We start from the raw sequence: 22,266 nt of genomic DNA, 5'->3' as shown, positions 1-22,266 counted from the left end.
GTATATCTTAAAATGCAATGCAGAATACTTAAAAAAAAAAAAAAAACATCTGCCAAATGCATAAACGTGAAGTAAATTTATGTATTTAAGCCAACTGCATAGCATTTTATATGCAAATTTCTAAGGCCTCTAAATAATTAACACACTCTCAGAAATGAAGGTGTAAAAGCTGGCACTGGTGCCGCACCTTTTCAAAAGGTAACCTTTTGTACCTATTAGGTGACTTTAAGTACTAATATTTTACCTTTATTACTGAGAGTGATGATCATGCCTTTGCTGGAAAACCTGTTGCACACTATTTACTACATGCCTTCTGTCATCTGTTTGATAGTATGCTTTTAGTATGCTTATATAATTCTACTGATTATCCACCTTCAAGTCATGGTAGACGTGTCATTTTGCTGTGAATATCATCCATAAATCATTTAAATCCTGTTAATATGCGAGTATCAAATATGATCCATCAGGCTTCTGAAGAATGTTTATATGTTCTTCATTCAATCCTCATTGTATTGCATTGTATTATGTTTTGAAACAACAGAGCTTTGATCATAAAATGAAGCATTTTAATATCATCTTATTGGGAGATGTAAAGTACAACCGATATTTGTATCATTTTATGTCAGTAGTCTGCTATGCTGTTATATATCATTTATTCACACTAAGTTTTTGACATTTAAATATCAGAAACTGCACCAAATTGCATATTTTTGTTAAATATGGGCCTCTGAATAAAATTCACTATATCATACTATATGAGCCATAAAAGCCTGATGTATCAAATATGATCCTCAACAAAGCACATATGCTAGTTTATTTTTTTAGACTTCTTAATAACTAGAATTTTAATGTTTGACCAGTTTGCCAGTTTGTGATGTTTCTGTTCTTTGGTTTTCTAATTTAAATTATATATGCATTGTAAAAGTTATTTCAAACGCTAGTCTATTAGTTAATTTTTTACCAGTTTTTTTTGGAAACTAGCAGATTTTTTTAGCTCCAGGACTAGGTAGCACCACATCATTTTCCAGTGCAGATGCAGTGTTGTGCTGAATTTACACAAAGTCTAATGCACAGATCTGATATATTTACATTCACTTAAAGGAATAGTTCAAAAAAATGAAAATTAGCTCACTCTCAGGTGATCAGATGCAGAGGAGTTTGTTTATTCATCAGAACAGATTTGGAGGAATATAGCATCACATCACTTGTTCACCAGTGTTTCCTCTGGAGTGAATGGGTGCCATCAGAATGGGAGTCCAAACAACTGATAAAAACATCACAATAATCCAAAAGTAATCCACAACACTCCAGTCCATCAGTTAACATCACATGAAGCCAAAAGCTACTTTTTTCAAAGGTACAAATACATCATTAAGATATTTGAACTTTTAAATCATTGTTTCTGGCCAATATACAGGTCCATAATCTATAATAACGTTTCCTCCACTTAAAAAGTCCAACTTCTGTTGCCCTCTCACATAAAAAATCCACCAATACATTTGTTTAGAACCGTTTTAGACCATTTTGGCTTGAAAACAGATCTTGATCTGTGCATGTTTCTCTCCTGATTCAGACGAGATTATTTTATCTCTGGAGAAAGGAATATTATGGAAGCAACGATTTGAAGTTAAAAATTTCTTCATTATGGATTTGTTTTTAACAAACACAGCTTTTCCCTTAACAAGATGTAAATTGATGGATTGGAGTGGTGTGGATAACTTTTAAACTGGATTATTATTGTGATATTTTTATCAGTTGTTTGGACTCTCATTCTGACGGCACCCATTCACCACAGAGGAACCATTTAGCATGCAATGCTAAATGTCTCTTTTGGGTGAAAGACACAAAAGGCAATGGTGAAAATCCAATGCATTCACTGACCTTAGTGAGGCACCAAGTGTTGATTTTAGATTGATGGACACGAGTGCTTAGATGTTGACCAGATGACCAGACAAATCAGACACATTTCAGATTTAGAACCACATTTTATAGTAACTCAGATCAGATGTAAATAAATAAAGAAATAAATGATTGCATCTGTTTGTGCTCTTGCATGCAACATGATCTGATCTGTGCATATCAACAGTGTAAATTCAGGCTAACTGTTTATTGTAAAATCAATAGTAACCAATACACTTGTGTTTCAGGGAATGTTGTCAATCACACACTTCTGTTTGTTTGTTTTTGTTTGAACTGATTTAGCTGCCAGTTTCAAGCGCACAATTCCCATAATCTCTCAATCTTTCCTGGACACTGGGGAATGTGATGATGCCTGTCCTATAGAGGGCGCTAAAGGGACAAAGTGTGCTTTGTGTTACAGTACAATAAACCACAGATGGACCACCTTTAGAGAAACAAGGCTTAGAAAAATAAAAGCATTCTAGACGTAGTAGTACTTAGGACGTGATCACTACAAATAATCGGCACATACACACAGTTTCCATCCTGCTTGAATTATTACTGATCTATTTACATGGCAGTTGTTAATATTCAGGTCACATCAATAATGCCACGTGGCATACATTCAAAATTCATTATGCACCAGTCTCGTTTTTGTTTTTCTAAAATTATTTTTCTTATTTTACTGCCAATTTTTGCACATAAAATAACGTACAGCATCATATTTACAATTTCAAAGTTCAAGTGAGAAAACTCTGCAGCAATTGACATTGAAACAAACAGCTACATTCTTGTTAAGAGACAAGTTCATAAATCAACCCAATAGTTTACATCTGTTCGCAAGCAATCAACAAATCAACGATTCAGCCAGCGCTCACAGGCCTGAGCCCACGCACAAACTTTGGATTTCGTATACAGGCCATTAATATGCAGCATGTTTAAGATACTCAGTAATTTGTGCAAATCAGGATCTATTTATAACACAACAGGCAATGTTATAAAAAAATGCCACTATTTAACTGCAAAATATAGAATAAATAAATAAATCTAGAAGATATTTGTACAATAATATTACATTATATAGATAATACTGTTTTTATTTTACATAAATTATGTATTTCATAAATAAATATTAAACATTTTAAGTCCTACATGGGAACAGCTAACCTTTCTGACCTTTGACCTTTGCAAAATTGTGATTTTTGCCTGTGTACAATTTATTATGACTGAGGTAATAAAAAATAATCAACACAAAGAGCCATAACACATTACAAAACTTGTACGCACTGCCGTAGACCACCAAACATAAATTGATATAAATTACAAATAACTTTAGAAAACTACGACTAATTTAGTAAAATATTGGGAAAGCAGTGCAACATTATCCGGTGCCTTAAAAGACGAGGTTTTGAAGATTCTCTGAAAAACGCTGATTAAATTGCTTACGGTGCGGTATGAAGCTTTCGAATAAAAGGCAGGGTGAGAATATTGCAGAATTATATTGTATGTGCAGATCAACATGGAGCACAAAAAAACAGCATGATTATTTTGGTTTGCCTGCTAATTTAAACGACCCATTGCATTTAAGTCTCGACTCTCAGTGTGCAACCCCAATGCAGTGAAGTATTGCCAACACGCCTAACGAAATGACATAAAAATGCAAGCATTACACTCCTGTTCATTTAAAAAAGTTGTATAATTTAAAAGAATAATAAGCATATGTGCACAAATACACACGCACACACACAGACCATGTATATGGCTTCTTAACTCTGAATCAAGGCAGTTAAATAGAGGATTTCGTTAGACTTGCTTTTCTCAGTTGACACAGACACAATCAAAACTTGTGTTCAAGCTCAACTTTGGTTTTCGAGTAAATACAATTTGTGTGTTTTCTATCAGAACTTATTTTTTCCCTTTTTTTACCTCCCTATTTACATTAAGATGCAAGATCGACCAGCGGTCCATTATATATATATTTTTTTTTGCTATATTTTACAACAAAATAAAATACAGATAATTAGATTGCTACGAGTAGAGCTTATACATAAAGAATGAAGTCGTTCCAAAACACTTTGGCAAAGTGTCAGATCATTGTCATCTCTTGCAAGCCCCTGATTTTCTAATCGCCCGATTGCATTGTATGAACTCTACGGAAAACACCACGTAACACATGACAGGATTTCTCCCTTTCACTCGAGACAATAAAGACAAATATATTAAGAGGCATTAGAAGCTGTACAGGGGCGGCACTAGCTACACTAGCGAGGCATCCAACCTCGTCAATCAATTCGTAACAGAGACGTTAAATCTATTAGCGTTAAAGGTGAGGTCACATTAGCGATATTTGCCAACGTGAAACCCACGTTTGCGAGGATTCCCACTGGAATGATTTTCGTCAGCCAATATTTCAGTAAATGTGACCACACCTTAAGTCTGTCTGAACACCCTCCCTTTGTTTCCTATGAAAAGCCAGACTACAAGCACAGGACCCGAGCAAAAAGAACGAATTGTGACTCACAAAAAGTATCGCAAAGAGTCTCAGAGTTCTTGTCAGAGGTTGGACGATAGCCGGGATCTGGCTGGGAATTCATTCTCGGGAAGGCTGACTATGGAATCTTTCTTGCGTATAGCCGAGTCCGGTCCCACTACTGTGGGTGGAGTTCCTGTAGGGGGCGGCGTGGATGGGTAACTCCCAACTGTGGCCGCTGAGGCTTGGTGGGGGAGCGCCATTCTCTGAAGCACTGCACTTCGAACCCCGGAAGGCCCCGGGATGGCAGGATGGGGTGCTTGAGTTGGGCCGATCGACATTGAGGAGACACGGGTCGACGGTGGTGGGCTGGGTGCGACAGGTGGTGCGCCATCTTGTGGCAGGGAGGGTTGGGAAGCTGACAGGGTTCTGGCATCCTGTGTCAGGCTCCCTGTTTGTTGCAATGGTTGGGTTCCTTTGGGCCGTGTGGGACTGGGGAGGTGCTGTTGCTGGATGAGGGACAGTTGAGATCCGGAGCATGTGCCCATTGGTACGCTCCCGTACTGGAAAGTTCGGCCACCCGCTGCCGCTAGCGGGCTTTGAACCGACAGACTGGCCATAGTGCCACCGGCGAGTGCAGCAAGTGCCGAATGCGACTGTTGTGGAGAAACCGTCACCGGGCTAGCAATGTTTTGCACTACCTGGAAACGTCGGACCATCCTGGGTGACTGCATGGTGCTGGGACCCACCATCGGACCAAACTGGGGACAGAAGCTCATCGCCACTGCCTGCTGTAGAGAAGCGATGGCAGAGCTGCCGCCCTGAGACTGGCCCGGCGGAGCAAAGAACCCGCCGGGGATGGAGGCCGTCATGGACATGGCGCGTGGGCGCTGCAGGTCAATCAGCTTCACCATCTCACGATCGTACTTCACGATCTCTTGGATCATCTCGTTCTCATGGTTGTTTAAGATGCCGGAGTTTATGTCGTGCTGCACTTTGTTCATTAGGATGGAATTCTTTTTTCCTGCAATGAGAGATGAAAATAACTGCCATTTTTCAAGAGTACGGTGTACTATTGCATTACATTAACAGAGCATAAAAATTACAGAATTATCCCAAATTTTAAGAAATCCCCCCCAAAAAACGAAAAGAAAACAAATAAATAATCCCACTTTTTTCATTCTGTCAAGCTTAATCCTACAAACATGCTCACAGATTTATTGTAAGAAATATTATCAAATAAATACATTAATATTTCAGTTTATTTTATAATTGTGATTTATTAATATAATTAATTAATTGATTAATTTATATCAATTTCGTTTATGCAAAAAATGAACAAAACCATAGTTTAATGGCCTATTATGTAAATTTCACATATTCTAAAATGATTATCAAAACAACAACAATAAAAATTATTATTATTATTATTTTGGTCAAGTAATAAATATTTTTAGAAAAACATACTGAATCACATTTTTTTTTTAAATCTATTCAAATGGATACACCTTATAAACACATAAAAAGTAACAGAAAACTCACTACAGGCCCTTTTAGTGCACTACTTTGTGGCAAAATCTGCATTTTTATCCCCAATAAAAGTCTAGAGGAAAAATACAGACTTGATACAACTTGCTCTATGAACAAAAGCCATATTCAGTAGTCCAATGTTAAACTGATGATTTATGCGACATGCTAAAACACTTTATGAGAAGTTGTTCTTAAATGTATCCTTGTTAAAGCATTCATTCATCACAGCAATAAAAAAACACCTTGGTAATAAACTCACTGCTTTCAACTGCAGTGAACTTAAAACACAGTCAGATTTCAACTCGCCTGCTGTGAGCAATTTTCTTGTCCTTATGCAGAATCCACAGGAACTTTATTAAATACTATGATAGATTTGAACAAAAAAGACTGTGCCTTTCACTTCTTTAATATCTATCATCATTTACCCTGTTAAAGGACTGTGCTAATTGTTTATGGCTAAGTGACACATCAGATCGAATCCACATTTTGCTTTTAAACCCATAATTAGAAGTTAAAGTGCATTACTGTTAACAGGTTTTCTGTAGTTTTTTACGAGCTCAACATTAACAAGTCAATTTTACGACCTGTGGTAATCAACACAGATGCCGTCCTTAAAGCTTAAGCTGTATTTAACCCTGAATAATCCTTTAAGGCATTACAATTTTCAAATTTTTGTTCTTTGAGAAGGTGTTTCAGGTTTTGCTTACCCAAGCGGTCCAGTCGGTCAATGGCCACGGTCTCAAAGGCCCTCCTCATCATGGGATACTCCTCCAAAACCTCATTAAAATTGTCCACGGAGAGTGAATACAGACGACAGTAGGTCTCCGCTCGCACACTCGCCGTACGACGGCCTCGCGTCAGCAGACAGATCTCTGACAGAGAGGACAAAACACACATTCAAGATTCAAGAGCACCTGAATAATACCAAAAAACATCTTGATATTGGGGAAAGGAACTTTATGACCTTTCCTAGATGCCAAGTGTTTTTAAATTGCACGAAAACTGAAAGCCTGAAGAGTCCTCCATTGATCAGGAAATGAATTTAAATATCTTCATGCAGAAAGTAATTAAAAAACTTTATCAGACTTCATTCAAATGTTTGTGATTTGAATGCTTATTACAAAATGGTGAATATATTCTTGCTTAATTGAGCTCTCGTGTCTTAAAAATGAAGGACGTAATTATTTCAGCATCCGTTCAGTAAATGGATATTCTGTTATAATTCACTCCCCTTCTTGTCATTGCAAACCTGTCTAACTTTCTTTCGTCTATTGAACACAACAATATATTTTTACGAAAATTTGGGGTCCAAACATCATTGGACCCCATTGCATTTCACTGTATGAACAAAAAGAAAACAAGTGTTCCACAGAAGAAGAAGAGGAAAAGTCTATTTTGCTCACTAAATACTGTATATATATATATATATATAGAATAAACTTTCAATTCTGACATTTTTTTCTTAGGTTTCTTACTTTTCGTCCTCCTAATTGGAAGATAAAAACTCACTTTTGTGAGCTATAAAGTCAGAGAATCACTCACACACACACACACACACACACACACACACACACACACACACACACACACACACACACACACACACAGGTTCTCTGGGATAAAAATCTAGCTCCTCAGGATGGGAGAGAGCCTCTGAAGATAATAAACATCATTCATCGTACATGCTGTGCGTCATTCTGTGTATTAAGTCGTGACCCATCCATCAGGGTCCTCTGTGTGTTTGGTCCATTTCCCTGTCTGCTCCCCAAATCAATCCACAAAATCCAATTCACAACCTTGGAAGCCTTGGTGCATTTTAGAGAACTTCGTCATCCAGCGGCGTTCATCCGGAGCCGGGTCATTCATCAAACCAAAGGCAGTAAATTAAGGCCACAATCACAGATACGGACATAAAGGTGAACACACACACACACACACTCCAGTGCAACACAAACACTCTTGTGTGGATGACCACACAAGCACAACACCTCATTTGCATTTACTTTGTTATTTCTTCTGATTCTACACCTTTAAAATGACATACTGTATACACAAATGCACTGCAAGCCTTTAAGAAAAGTCTCTTAGACAACAAATGGAGAGCAAATTAGTGTTAATTATAGACAACTAAAACCATTAAAAAAAAAAAAAACTTTTTTTATTATTCTATTTCGGGTAGTGCCAACATATCTCATTTTAAGTAGAACTGTAGTTTTACTAAAATAATTACAACTAAATAAACTAAAATCAATAAAACCTATAAATAGACCTATTTAAAAATTGCAAAACCGCACAAACAAAATTACTAAAAGTTTTACTAAAATGAAAGTGAAAACTGACAATCTAATAATACAAATCTAATTCAAAATATTAACATTATACAGATTTTTGTATGTAAAGTCTCATGCTTTTCAGATGTTTCTTTTAAAAGGCCATATATGCACTTTCTTTATTAATACATTTACTTAATATTACAGTATATAGTCTTTGTTGTACTGGGTTTATGCTAATATAAAACATAAAATGTAAAAAAAAATGTAAATTCAAAAAATTATTTAGCAATAGGATGATGAGAATTTGGAGGGAAATGTGCTTAACTTGTCTTGAAAATCAAAATACAAAAATCTTGTTTTTATTTTTATTCAAACTATAATTACTTTTATTTAATTTTGAAGTGCATTTAAATTTTATAGATCTATAATTTACACAAAGCATAGGGTTAATCACATAAAATGTGTGAAAAAGTATGATAAAAATAAACATTTTCAAATTAATAAATTGCCATAGCCTAATATTTGTTTAACTTTGTTTAACTTAAATATAAATCAATACATATAAAAATGTTTTTAAAAAAAATTGATAATTGCATGATCAGTTTAATTGTCCTGAACATTATGTCTAAATACAAATAAACATTATTTAATATATATATATATATATATATATATATATATATATATATATATATATATATATATATATATATATATATATATATATATATATATATATATATAATTGCCCTTTTATTTGATTGAGTTGATATTTCACATTTCCATTTGATATCTCTTCCTGATTATTGCATAATTACAATTGGTGTCTATTTTTATTTTGCCAAATTAATCCTACAAGAAACATTTGATACAAATTTGCTATTGAATTGAACCAGGATTGAGACCTTCATTAAGTCTGAGCCGTACAGTTTTCCTGTAGTGATACTGAGACTGATCCTTCTACACACACGATCAGGCGGCTTCTCTCTTTTCTTCCTTGATCTCAGGCTACACAAGACATCAGTTTATCTTTGACCTTTCCAAGGTCACGCGCCGAGAGCCTCTTCCAGAGGGAGCTGAGATGGTCTGACTCATGCGGATTTAAGACTGCGGGGGGATCGTGTTCCTCTCCTCAGCATCACACTCTCTTGGATCTCTCTGTCAGCTCATAACATCACAAACACTGCTGCACTTTCCAGAGGATTCAGAGACTTTTGAAACTTAAGGAGCAAAAACAGTCTCCTAACAAGGAGCAACATGACACGTTTCAGCAATACTTTATCTATACGCATCAAAGGCAAAAATGCTTTCGCTGGTTTTAAAATGTTTACTGTGTGTGGGCTTGTCACAAAGAAACAAGCTTAACATACATACATACTAAGTAACTTTTTTCATGGTTTTAGTTTTGGTTAACTATAAAACCCTAGTTGTCTCATTAGTAAAAAATTTATATTAAAAAGACTTCAATCTGCTGCAAAATCTGCATAGAAAAATATTTTCATCCTCATTCAAAATTCCTGTGTAAAGTATAACATTTGTCAGATGTTTCTCAGAAAATAAAGGAGATGCAAGCTTAGGATAAACAGGTGTTGTGAATATACAGTACAGTTAAAGTTATAGTTATTTAAGATGGAGCAGCTTCACTGATGACACTGGAAAGCACATCATTTTAATGTTAAAAAACGGTCTCATGCACTTTTAATGTTCAGAAACGATTGTAAGTAAACCTTTTCCTGAAGAGTGAAAACTGAGATGCATTCAAAACATGGCTCAGTTCATTTCAACTGATTTGGGGCAAAGTAGATCTTTCAGGCTACCTCATGGGGAAATGTTTGGTGGGGAAGGGGTTATATTCAGTTTGATGCCGCAGAAATTATGAACTCCACCTTTAAACATTTGGAAAATACAAGTGGTCCATCAAATGAAGTCAGAAACACTGACTAGAGAATAACGAGTGCTTACATTAACATTTTTCAATCACAATGAGATCTGAATAATGAGATCAAGCTCAGACTGGATGAGATGCATGAAGTAAAAGTAAAAAAATGTTGATTGCAATCACGAATGTGCCTTTAAAGTTCAAACCCTTGATTTGATTACAATACAAAAAAGGACTAAAATAGAAGGGGTCAAATCATATCTGGCTTAAAGGACTTAATTAACATTTTATGTTATAGGGTTCAATAAGGATTTGAGCAGTTTAAATAAGTAAATTGATGGTTTGCTTCCATCTGTTGTATGAGGTTAATTTGAGTGGGATCGTACCTCCGAAGTAGGAGCCGTCGGAAAGTTTCATGCCAACTGTTCCTTTGGTGATCACGTTCACCACGCCGTGCTGGATGAAGTACATCTTCTTGCCGATGGTTCCCTCACGGACGATATAATCACCTGGCTGGAAGACCTCGAAACGGAGCTTCGTCAGCATGGCGGTCACAAAGTTGGGTTCGGCGTTGGCGAACAGGGGCATGGAGGCCACCAGCTTCCGGCAGTTGAAGTTCACGATTTCCTGAAGGTGAAGGAAACGGATGGACAGAAGTCCAGAGGGGGAGAGAAATACATAAACACACATTTCACATTTACATAAACATAAGAGTGACTCACATGAAAACTGTCAAGAAAAGTTGGAGATGGGTGCATGGATGGATGGATGACATTTTTATATAACATTAAATAATACTTAATGTTATTATAAAAAATGTTAATAATAATAGTTATAATTTGCAAATAAAAATACATTTATCTGAAAATTTTATAGTGATAATACATGAATAAATATCACATCCTAATATTTATTATGAGGATTTCATAATAATAATACTTTGCAAACATAAAAGTTAAGTACTTATTAAAGTATGATATAGCTTAATATTTAAATAAAAATTTTATCTTTATCTAAATGTAATTTATGCTTATATATATATATATATATATATATATATATATATATATATATATATATATATATATATATATATATATATATATAATTTTATATAAAGCATAATTTTTTTCAGAAATGTTAATAACAATAATATAAATAATACATATTTTTATGATAATAATAATAATAATTATTATTATTATTATTTGTATATAAACAAATAACATTATTATTGTATGGTCTAGTAATTTTGGTATGGAAATTAATTTATACTAATATAAACAAATACTCTTTATCTGAAGATCAAATATTAATAATCATCATCCATTTGCATGAAAAAAAAAAAACTTGTTATTATAGTATATTATAGTCTAATATTTGTTGTAATGCATGTATAATAGTTGTAATGTAATATATAATTTGATTATGAAGTAAATTTGGCCTGGAAATGTCTTCATATTTAATATGAAGCATAAACATCGATACCCATGTACCTGAGTGTTTGTTAGGAGCTTTATATTCTCTTAAAACAGCATTAAATGCAGTGAAAGCTGGAAGCCATTCTCAGAAGAGATTTATCTGTTTACTGTGACACAAATGAGTTTGGAAGCCGTTCCCGCTTCAGCACGCTTTCTTTGTTTTGAAAAGCTCTGCGAAAACTGCAGGGCCTTCTGGGAGATTTTTTCCCACAGATGTTTACATACTTAGACAGACCTTTGCAAACACACAGATAACCAAACACACACACACACACACTCACCTCTCTGAGCGGCTCGTTCAGCTCCTCTAGGATGCTTTCTTCATCAAACATCTTGCCCTGGTAACGGTGCTCATAGTAATCGTGGATTTTCTGTCGGAAATCTGCTGGAAGTTTGTGGAAGGACATGTACTGCTCCACTTGTTTGTACTGCAGAGAAAGATGTAAAGAATATAAAGAAAATTAGGATGTTTCTTCATCCATAGCACTTTCAGTAGTAATGCACTAATCATTATGCATAGTTTCATGTCAGTTATTTAAACCAGGGTTATTATCATTAACTAAAACTGAAACTATTTACGCATTTCTGTTTATTGAAATAAGGTTGAAATAAATCAAAGTATAAATATTAGATGAAAAACACTTATTTCAATTTTTTTAATGTTTTTTTGCCAAGTCAACATTTCTAATTGTCATTTAGTTAAATGACTAAGTCCAATCACTACAATATCCAACTTGAAATAAATAAATAAATAAATAAATAAACTGAAATTGAAATACAATACAAATAATGTATACCTAAATAGTAATATTACAAAATAATTATAATAAAAACAATAAAACTTACAAAAGCAAAAATACAAATAATAATAATAAAATCCAACAATTTGAATAATACAAATAATAATAATTGAAAAATAAATTAAATTGTGTCAAACTACTTAAATATTAATAAAAACGAATAGTATATAAATAACAGTAAAATTACTCAAATGGTTTAAACTTAAAAAAAAAAAAATACAAGACAGTTAACACAAGCAAACTGATTAAACATCTAAAGAAAACTGTTATCCTCTGGAGGACAAAACATTCACCGACACGAGCCATGCCAAGGTTATTCAACACACACTGTAACAGCTGGACGAGATCCAAGAAACCTGAGGCCAGGAGACTACAGACAAAGAAAATCACAGGACAAATAACAGAGTTCATCACTCTTGATCATTCATTTGTGCTCAGCTGTATGTTTTGCCAAGTCCAGATTGTTGAAGTCCAAAACAGTACTCAAAAAGAAAAGGAAAAAAAAAGATATGCACCTAAATGAACACTGATAAAGCATAAATAATATATCAAACATAACAATGTATACCTTGAATGGATGAGATCATCTGCCAAATACATAAACGGCAATGTCAGCTGGGTACTACATGAGATAAGCTACTCCCAAGAAAACAAGGGTTAAATGACTGAATGTGTGAATATTATTTATATCAGGACAATATCAATTGTGAAAGAGTGAAGTATTCAAATTATTTCAATATGTATTGTGTCACAATGATATATAGCCATTTTTATCAAAAAAAAAAATTGTAAATGGTTACAAAGCAAGCAGTGATATCAGTTAGCTAAAATGGAAACTATAGAAAGACTTAATATAATATAAACTTTATGGTAACTTGAGAAATATATATATATATAAATAATATATAAAACATTTAATTTCATTTAGTTTAACATGATGTACTTAATTAAGTATTACTTAAATAAAAAACTACATTTAACATAAAACAACATTTAAGTCAAGAATAAATAAACATTTAATTTACAAATGGAAATAAATAATAAAACTGAATTCTAATTCAAACTGAAATCACTCAAATTAAAACATACAAACAAAATTACGTTTTTAAACTATAATAGTATTTCAATTATACTAACATATCACTGTTACAAATGAAAAAGTGTGTCAGGGAAGAGCTTGAGAAAATATGAGAGATAAAATAGGTAAATATCATTTGATCAAGCTGCAATTATGTCAAATTATCCCAAAAGTCTGCAAATGTTATTTAATTGCATTTATTTAGGAATAATAAAATGCTATGAACTGGCAAAGTTATTCATAACATGTAATTTCCAGCACATAAGGCATGTGAATTTTAGATTGTGGTGGAAATCTTCATTAAATCACAAGGTGGGGAAAATCTCCTGTTAAAAGACCTAGTAAGAGGGTGAAACAAACATGTTCACTTTCTAAAAGGGCCAAACAGGTTGTTAAAGAAACATCCATGTCAGCATAAAAACTTTTAATGTTTTCTGTCATTGCTCTAATCCAGGTCCATGTTCTTCAAGCAATGTACGACCCCCAAATCCCAGCCTCAGATCATTAGTTAACACTGACGAGCCAAACATCCCTCAAACTGTGTTATTTCCAGAGACAGAAAGAGAACAGTAATGATTGAATGAGCTAGGCAAAACAAAGAAAGCAGGTCAGAGCGCCGGCTTTAGCATTGCATTCGTGTGTGTTCCCTGTTGCACGGCAGCATCTGCTGACGCAGTTTGTGAAGCACCTGTAAAGGTCTCTGAACCACTTGTGAGAATAATTGCCTGTGTGTTGAGCTTTATAAAGCCCCACTACTGCTCTCATTCCACAACTTCATAGGAACATGAAAGTGGGCTGCATCTGTCAGCGCTGGGTCAACAGTGTTCAAAGATTGGTTTTAAAAGAGGTCACATGAAATACCTAACATTCCCCTTCATCTTTTGAAATAAAGTTTGATTTGAGATTTTTAGAACTTCCAGAGCTTGAAATAGTAATAATAATAATAATTTCCCTTGATATGTTGAAAAAGAATGTCCAGGAATTCAAAAATAACATACGAACAAACAACATTTTTATTGATCTTTTGAAATAACATATTAACTACGTTTTAGAATTTTATAACTCCCAGATATTCAAAAAGTTTAAGACAAAAATGTCTTTGATCGTCTGAATGAATAACCGAGTTCAATATAAGGTACTAGATTTTAAGAGTTAAAAAAAAAAAAAAACATTTTGGGGATTTTAGAATTTCCAGAACAAAACAAAAAACAAAACAAAACAAAAAACAAAGACAAAAACAAAAAAAAAACACAAAACAAAGCTAAACAATAAATCCTTGATCTTTTAAAATAACAGAATTAAATTTAATAGATTTTAGAAATATAAAACCTACAATTAAAAAAATAAATTAATAAACATTTCCTCGATTTTTGAAATAGCAGTTAAATGTACTAGATTTTACAATTTTCTGAAATTAAAAAAATAATTATTATTTTATCTTTTGAAATAAAGTATTCAATGCACTAGATTTTAGAAATTTAGAACTTCCAGAGATTAAATTTTTTTTTTCCTTGATCTAGAAATAACAGAGCTTAGTGTACTAGGTTTTTAGAATTTTTGAATTTAGAGACTAAAGAATAGGTACAATTGCAAAAACAGGGGTTCCAGCCTCATATATCAATATGAGGAGTTGAACTGTAAAGTGAACGTGAAAAAAAAGTGATGTGACATGAAGCCAAGTACAGTGTCCCATTCTGGGAATCTGTGCTCTGCATTTATAAGTGCACTCTTATCTGGACTGTTCTGAACAGCCTTGAGTGGATCTAAACCCTGAAACAGCTTCTCCCAGCGTTTCATTGATCCAGGCGCTTCGCAGTAAAGATGGCATCAGTTGACGCAGCAGCAGTGTTGATCTAAGTGGTTCACTGATGGACCGATAAAGAAAATTGTGTTTAATGGGTAAGTTAGAAGAAAGCAATGTGATACAGCTGGACTGATAAACCAGTGTAACGTCGAACTGTATCCTCTCTCGCCTCATTTACAGCCAAATTAAATGAAAGCCGAGTCGCCGCTGATGGAGCCGTTTACTGATGGGTGTGAAAGGTTAAGGACAAGGACAGGTCAGGACATGCCACTGTTCTCACTGGTTTAGCACGCAAACGCTGATGTTATTCATACTAACAACACAGTAAGATTGGGAATTCTTATATTATATATATATATATATATATATATATATATATATATATATATATATATATATATATATATATATATATATATATATATATATATATATATATATATATATATATATATATATATATATATACACTGTATATAGTAAATATGATACAGGTCTGAACACAAACAAACAAGAAATTATACTTTTTGACCTTTTCTGAAGTGCTTGATCATGCAAAACCTTCTGGCATAAATAATATTATCTTTTTGCGGAAACTATTTTTTTTTTTCAGGATTCTTTGATGAATAGAAATTATTAATGTCTTAGAAAAATCATGCTGACTCCAAACTTTTGAACTGTGCTGTGTGTTTACTTAGCTGTACTGTGTGGGGACAAAGTTAATTCGGGCAAAACCTCAATTTTTCAACACCTGCAGACGTCCTCCAAAGAACAATGATTCATAAATATTGTAAGCAAAGCACAGAGTTTCCTTTTAGGGCTAAAGTTGTAGACTGTAGTGCATAATGTTGCAAAACCAACGGGTTTTGATTTCCAGGAAATGCATAAACTGATCAAATAAAATCTTTATTGCAATGTTTCTATAATCTAAATGCACTCACCTAATTATCTTTTAATATAAATGTAAAGCAATAAAAGTCTATGGCACTGCCTCATTTAGGTAGCTAAGTAAATGTGTGTGTGTGTGTGTGTGTGTGTGTGTGTGTGTGTGTGTGTGTGTGTGTGTGTGTGTGTGTGTGTGTGTGTGTGTGTGTGTGTGTGTGTGTGTGTAAATAGCAGAGATAAAACGTTAGAAAATATAAATACAGTTAGTCTGAAATCCGAGGGCAGAAATCGTGAGCGCTCACTCTTTAATCTGTCAGATCTCTTCTTGGGCCTGACATTTTTATGCCTGTTTTAACTTAACAGTACAATGTAAAAAAAAAAGAAACCTCTAAAAATTGCAAAATTACCTAATTTGATGATGCTGCATTCAGTTTTTTTGGATTATATATTAGAAGAAATCTGCAACTTGCAATTAATTTAATCAGTTATTTCTTGTTTCTTTGAAATTATTTGTGAAGTTCACTAGCAATTTCTGACTGAAATTTTTGTTTCAGTAGACACACACACACACACACACACACACACACACTGTGATGAAGCATTAATGGACCATTAACATGTGTCCTAGTTTAGATGGTTAGTGGTCTGTTGATGTTCCACACACATCAGGAAATAGCCTTTTTAAATTAAACTGCATCTGAATTATTCACAATTATTCTCTTCTCTTCTGTAAACTGAAATGCATCTCATGTCAAAATTCACAACCTCCACACATCAAAATTCTCTCCCATCCTAAGAGGCGGTTATGTGTGTCTCTGTGCAGCGTGTGTGTGTGTTTATACACAGGCTTTCTGTTAGACATGCTCTAAATCTGCAGCAGTGCACTGAGTGTTTCTGACTGCATCTCTGCGGTTCACTCCAGTGACAGGACGGGGACCATCCTCTCACTGCCAGAAATAGCACAAAGATCGCACGCACCGCTCAGGTTACTCAAGAGAACAAGGGAAGCATCTCACAAGAAGCTCCAAAAAGAATTTAGGATTGCCGTAAAAAAAAAAAAAAAAGCCTGGAAATGTCATCATGACATCATATTTTTGGTGTGATTGTCTCAGAGTCTCAAGGCAGCCAAAAAAAAAAAAAAAAAAGTCTGTCTCACTGTTATTCACTGTTAGGAGCCAGCACCATATTTCAGAGAAACTCAAACTTTATTTCGGTCATACTGTGATGCATTAGTCAATAGAGAATTGTAGAAGAAGTGTTACCATTATTTAATATAAATTTTATTATATATTATTTATTTTATCTAAATCCTTTGATAACCTGATTTTATCCTGAAGGCCTTGGGGAGAACACATCAGTCACAGAAAACAACATTGATGAAGTACTGCATTAATTAAATAGTCTCAATGTTTATCTACCCATCTGTGTCAATGACAGTCGTTGGGACAGATGGAGACTCTAGCATGCTTTGAGATGAAGTGAAAGAATCACCGGTGATTACGGATATTAGGCGCTTCTGCACAGAGAAGATGAATGATTCCAGAAGGTTAGTGCAATAAAGAGAAGCAGAGAGAGAGAGAGAGAGAGAGAGAGAGAGAGAGAGAGAGAGAAGAAGACAGATCTAGGGATATTTGTCATGCCTGTTTCCTCAGGCTGTTCAGTGCAGCAGCGGGCGGTGAGGAAAGCTCAATGAAACCCGAGAGATACAGTTTGGTGTCAGTCTGCGGCGGTGGCAGCTGCTGACTGCAGAAGAGAGCAAGAGAGAGAGTTTCAGATCGACGCCCAATCAAAGAACACAATGCATGACAATAGCAGAAGAGGCATTAGGTCTAATTGAAATTCTTCTCTTGTTATTTCCTGAAAAATATGTCAGACCCCTTGTGTGCACTGGAGCGGCGGGGATCTACAAGCTAGAGTCACATAACCAGACTTTTAATTATTGCCAAACATTTCTAATGCACACTGCTGCATATTCAAGAACCATTCGCTTGGACAAGAACAAACCGTTTGATTGACGTACAAATAGATCAACCATCTCAAACAGATCGGTAGACGACAGTGACTGAAAACACATTGAAATTACATTATGTCTTGACTGCTTTTGAAGGAAGTCTCTTCTGTCAACCAATGCTGCATTTAATTGATCAAAAAATACAGTTCAAATAGTAATATTGTGAAATATTATTACAATTTAATATAGTGCTTTCTATTGTTGTATATTATAAAATATAATTTATTCCTGTGATAAAAGCTGTATTTTCAGCATCATTCCTCCAGTCTTCAGTGTCACATGATCTTCAGAAATCATTCTTATATGACAATTTGCTGCTCAACAAACATTTCTGATTATTATCAATGTTGAAAACAGTTGTGCTGCTTCACGATTTTGTGAAAAGCATCATGCATTTCATTTTTCAGGATTCTTTGATGAATAGGAATTTCAAAAGAACAGCATTTTACTTTAATAAAAATGTTTTGTATCACTTTTGATCAATTGCTAAATAAAACATTAATTGATTTCAGAAACCGTAGTTTTACGCTGTTTAAATGTTTTATTTGCCAATGACGTGTCCCTAAAAACACCATGAAATCTGTTGCACAGCACAGGTAAAATTCCTATTCCTCTGACACCGCTGCAAAACAGGTGCATTATTAATATTGTTTCCTACAGTAGATGCAGAATTGAGTCTGTCTCACACTGCTAAATAGAAATAGTTTAACAAAACAACACCTGTACACCTTGAAATCTGAAAATGATGCTTTGAGCAAAACCCAGAACACAAGTGGTGCACAAACTCTCCAACCAATGAGGGGACAGTTTGCTCACCTGTGACTTAGTAACACATTTTGTATATAACCTATAAGAAAAAGCAACATTGTAACAATTTAGTCTTAGATTCGTAACTAGACAAACAAACTACACGAGCCAGATTCATGAAAATTTTAAAAATGTAAAAAAAAAGTTACATTATAAAATGTAAGAAATATATGTAAATAACATATGTTAATTCTCATAAATATAAATTAATTCTCAAATATTCTAAATAAAAGTGATTGGCTATGATGTATGATTGAGTAACATCCTTGTCTAAAACAACAAATTTAAAGCCAAGTTTTGTCCATTAACACATTTTTAAGTAGAAATCATATCATGAAAAATGTTTAGATAAAATAAAAAGCTAAGCAAGTATTTTGTGAAATATAAAATCTGGATGTGCAAATCTAAAAACCAGTGCAACAGCTTTGAAATCCTGTCTAGCTTATTTTAAGAAAGCTGTTGCCATGTGTGTGTCTCCATCGGATTGGGACAGCAGAGCAGCATCTTTTTTCTATCTTATCTAAACTGTCCGGCTCTGTCAATCTCTTTTAGTATCCAGACCACTTCCCAGCCTTCCAGATTTAGTACCCCATCAACACACTTTCATAGCAGCGATAAAAATAAGCAATGCTTGCACACACACAGAGCAGAAACCGCAGCTGAGCTGAATGTGAAGGAGCTTGCAGCTATGACGCAAATCAAACGGCATCGTTCAATATAAGATACGCGGAGGGACACACAATTATATAAATGCATGGGTCATCCTTCCTCTTCCGGCACTGTAAGAAACAAGGCATGAAATTTCACAGGACTGTCTGTGTCCGAAACACACCAAGGGCAAACGACAGACAGAAAGATATAACAGACAATCAACGGTGGTCTGAGCTCGAGGTGTCCTGAGGGATGACAGTCATTCATATACTTCATATAACAGTGCGCTTTGAATGTCTGCAAACATTTTTCCTGCGTCAAAGTCTACGATTTTAAATTTGTAATAAATAATTGGGTAACACTTTACAGTAAAGTTTCATTAGTTAATGTTACTTAATGCATTTACTAACATGAATGAAACATGAACAGTGCATTTATTACAGTAGCTACTTATTCATATTTGTTAATGTTAGTTATTGAAAATACAGTCAGTCATTGTTAGTTTATGTTAATTCACAATGCATTAACTAACGTTAAAATGCACAACTTTTGATTTTAATAATACATTAATAAATGTTGAAATTAACATAAATTGAGTAAAAAAAAATACTTATTTTAAAAACATAAAAAATGTTACCAACCCCAAACTTTTGAACAGTTCTGTATATTTATTAAATAATAGTAATAATAATACAGTTCTGTTTATACGGCACGTTTCCTTTGCTCAAGGCAAGACATAAAAGTACATCACAAATCAAAAAACATGATAATAAAAAAGCAACAATTGTGTTGTTTCCCCATTACAAATATCTAAAAAGAAAAAAAAAAAAACACTTGAGAAGCCAGTATTAAGAATTCCCTGCTAAGTCTTGTTTTCTGTAAAATTAATCCAAATTAAGTGAGAAAATATTTACTTTGTCTCATGTGCAGATTTTTTTTCTTTTTGTTTTAAGCATTAACTCAACAGTCATTTTGATTATCCAAGTAAAAGCATATACATTTCTGAATGTTAAGATATTTGTCCTGGAAAAAAAGACAAAAATACTAAGGAAGAAAACTATTTTTGCAGAAACTGAAGCGGCTCTTCAAGAGGAGAATTTTCCAGATGGAGTGCAGCTCACAGCACAGAATAGCAGGTCACTCGTCCCTGACCCTTACAGGGCTATTCCCAATCCCCATTTCTCTCTGTCTGCCTTTCTTTCCATCGATCCCATCAGTTCATTATGGTACATTCAAGGACAGAATCACAGTGCGCCATGCCACACACACACACACACACACACACACACACACACCCACACCTACATCAACTTCATGAGGACACTGGCAGGACAATAATCTGCTGCCTCATCAATTTTAGCAATGTGTCTCTATCCTCCACTTGATGATATGCAGTCGCCTCAAATTACTGGCTTAACTACTCGGGACACAATCCCTCTCATTCAAAGCGGCCAATCAGAGCACTCCGTTGCCTCCACCAATCTTTCTGCATGGTAACAGAGCTGATAAACGATTGGCCGAGCAGAAACGCTGAAGTCTTATCTACTGTTACAAACACAACGCACAGAAATATGACAGCCACAACAAAGTCAGCAGTGCGGTATAGTACATTAGCTGACGCTGTAGCTGCGGTCTCATCGGCTAAAAGAGCCTGCAATAAAAACAAACACTGTATCTGTCACATTAGCAGTCATTATCCAACAGCGCAACCGCATCTGAAGAGCTGCTGAGTCAATGCAACAGCGACAAACAAACCTTTAAACATTAGCTGTGCAGGAAGATGGAACGACTCTAATGTGTTTTAATGGATGGAGGAGTAACATCATAAGGTGAAGCAATGGGTTCCTTGATAATGAAAAAGTTTCAAGACTGAGTTCAAGACTAATAAACTCTAATAAACTAACATTGTAACTGCACTGGATAGTATCAAGTGTCAGACAGTGGTGTTACTGTTTAGTAAAACTAATAATATTACAAATAATTTTCAGTAATGAATTCAGTGTTATTTTAGTCTGATTGCGATATCATTATACTTTTTTATAGAAATGCCAGAGTTAAAAGGAACACTCCATGTTTTTGAAAATAGGCTCATTTTTTATTTCCCTATAGTTAAACAGTTGAGTTTTACCGTTTTCTCTTTAGCTTAGCTTAGCATAGATCATTGAATCTGATATATAATAACTTCAGAATATAACTACAGAAGAGTCAGGTTTTAAATAGGAAAAATATAGAAACTATTTGGTAATTTTTGAGCGAGATGCTAAAAGTCTAATCCGATTTAATGATCTATGCTAAGCTAAGCTAACAGTGCTACCGCCAGACCCGGAGATCAGCTGGATAGATTTGAAAACAGTAAAACTCAACTGTTTAATTCTAGGGAAACTGAAAATTAGCCTTTTTTTTTTTTTTTTAAGTTAAGTGTTCCTTTAAAGTCAGAATTGCAGGGGGGGGAAAAACATACAATGAACTTGCAATTGCAAAAAACGGTTACAGTTCTGAGAACAAAATCTAAAGCTGAATGTAAACTCAAAATTGCAAGATATAAACTTTTTTTCCTGAGAATTGTGGCAATAAAAAAAAAAAAAAAAAAAAAAGAATTGTGTGGGGAAAAAAGTCTGAATTTTGAGATGTAAACTCAAAATTGCAAACTCACAATTCTAAGAAAAAAAGTCTGAACAGTGAATTACAAACTAAGAAT

The 22,266-nt window shown here is 34.3% G+C and overlaps 1 protein-coding gene across 1 annotated transcript in view; it reads right to left on the bottom strand.

Moving 5' to 3' along the window:
* Nucleotides 1-3,030: 3,030 nt before the first annotated feature.
* The window catches only part of LOC113112612 (potassium/sodium hyperpolarization-activated cyclic nucleotide-gated channel 2-like), a 47,082-nt gene continuing 27,846 nt past the window's right edge, over nucleotides 3,031-22,266 (bottom strand). Inside the window, exons 6-9 of the mRNA XM_026278336.1 lie at nucleotides 11,814-11,960; nucleotides 10,438-10,678; nucleotides 6,607-6,771; nucleotides 3,031-5,393 (exon numbers count right to left, since the gene is read on the bottom strand). Coding sequence (XP_026134121.1) covers nucleotides 4,453-5,393; nucleotides 6,607-6,771; nucleotides 10,438-10,678; nucleotides 11,814-11,960 — 1,494 coding nt within the window. The 3' untranslated portion in view covers nucleotides 3,031-4,452. The remainder of the gene's footprint in view (nucleotides 5,394-6,606; nucleotides 6,772-10,437; nucleotides 10,679-11,813; nucleotides 11,961-22,266) is intronic.

Source organism: Carassius auratus, chromosome 2 (assembly GCF_003368295.1).
Source record: "Carassius auratus strain Wakin chromosome 2, ASM336829v1, whole genome shotgun sequence".
Lineage (NCBI taxonomy): Eukaryota > Metazoa > Chordata > Actinopteri > Cypriniformes > Cyprinidae > Carassius > Carassius auratus.
The sequence above is the reverse complement of the archived record's forward strand: the minus strand, read 5'-3'. Positions and strand labels throughout refer to the sequence as shown.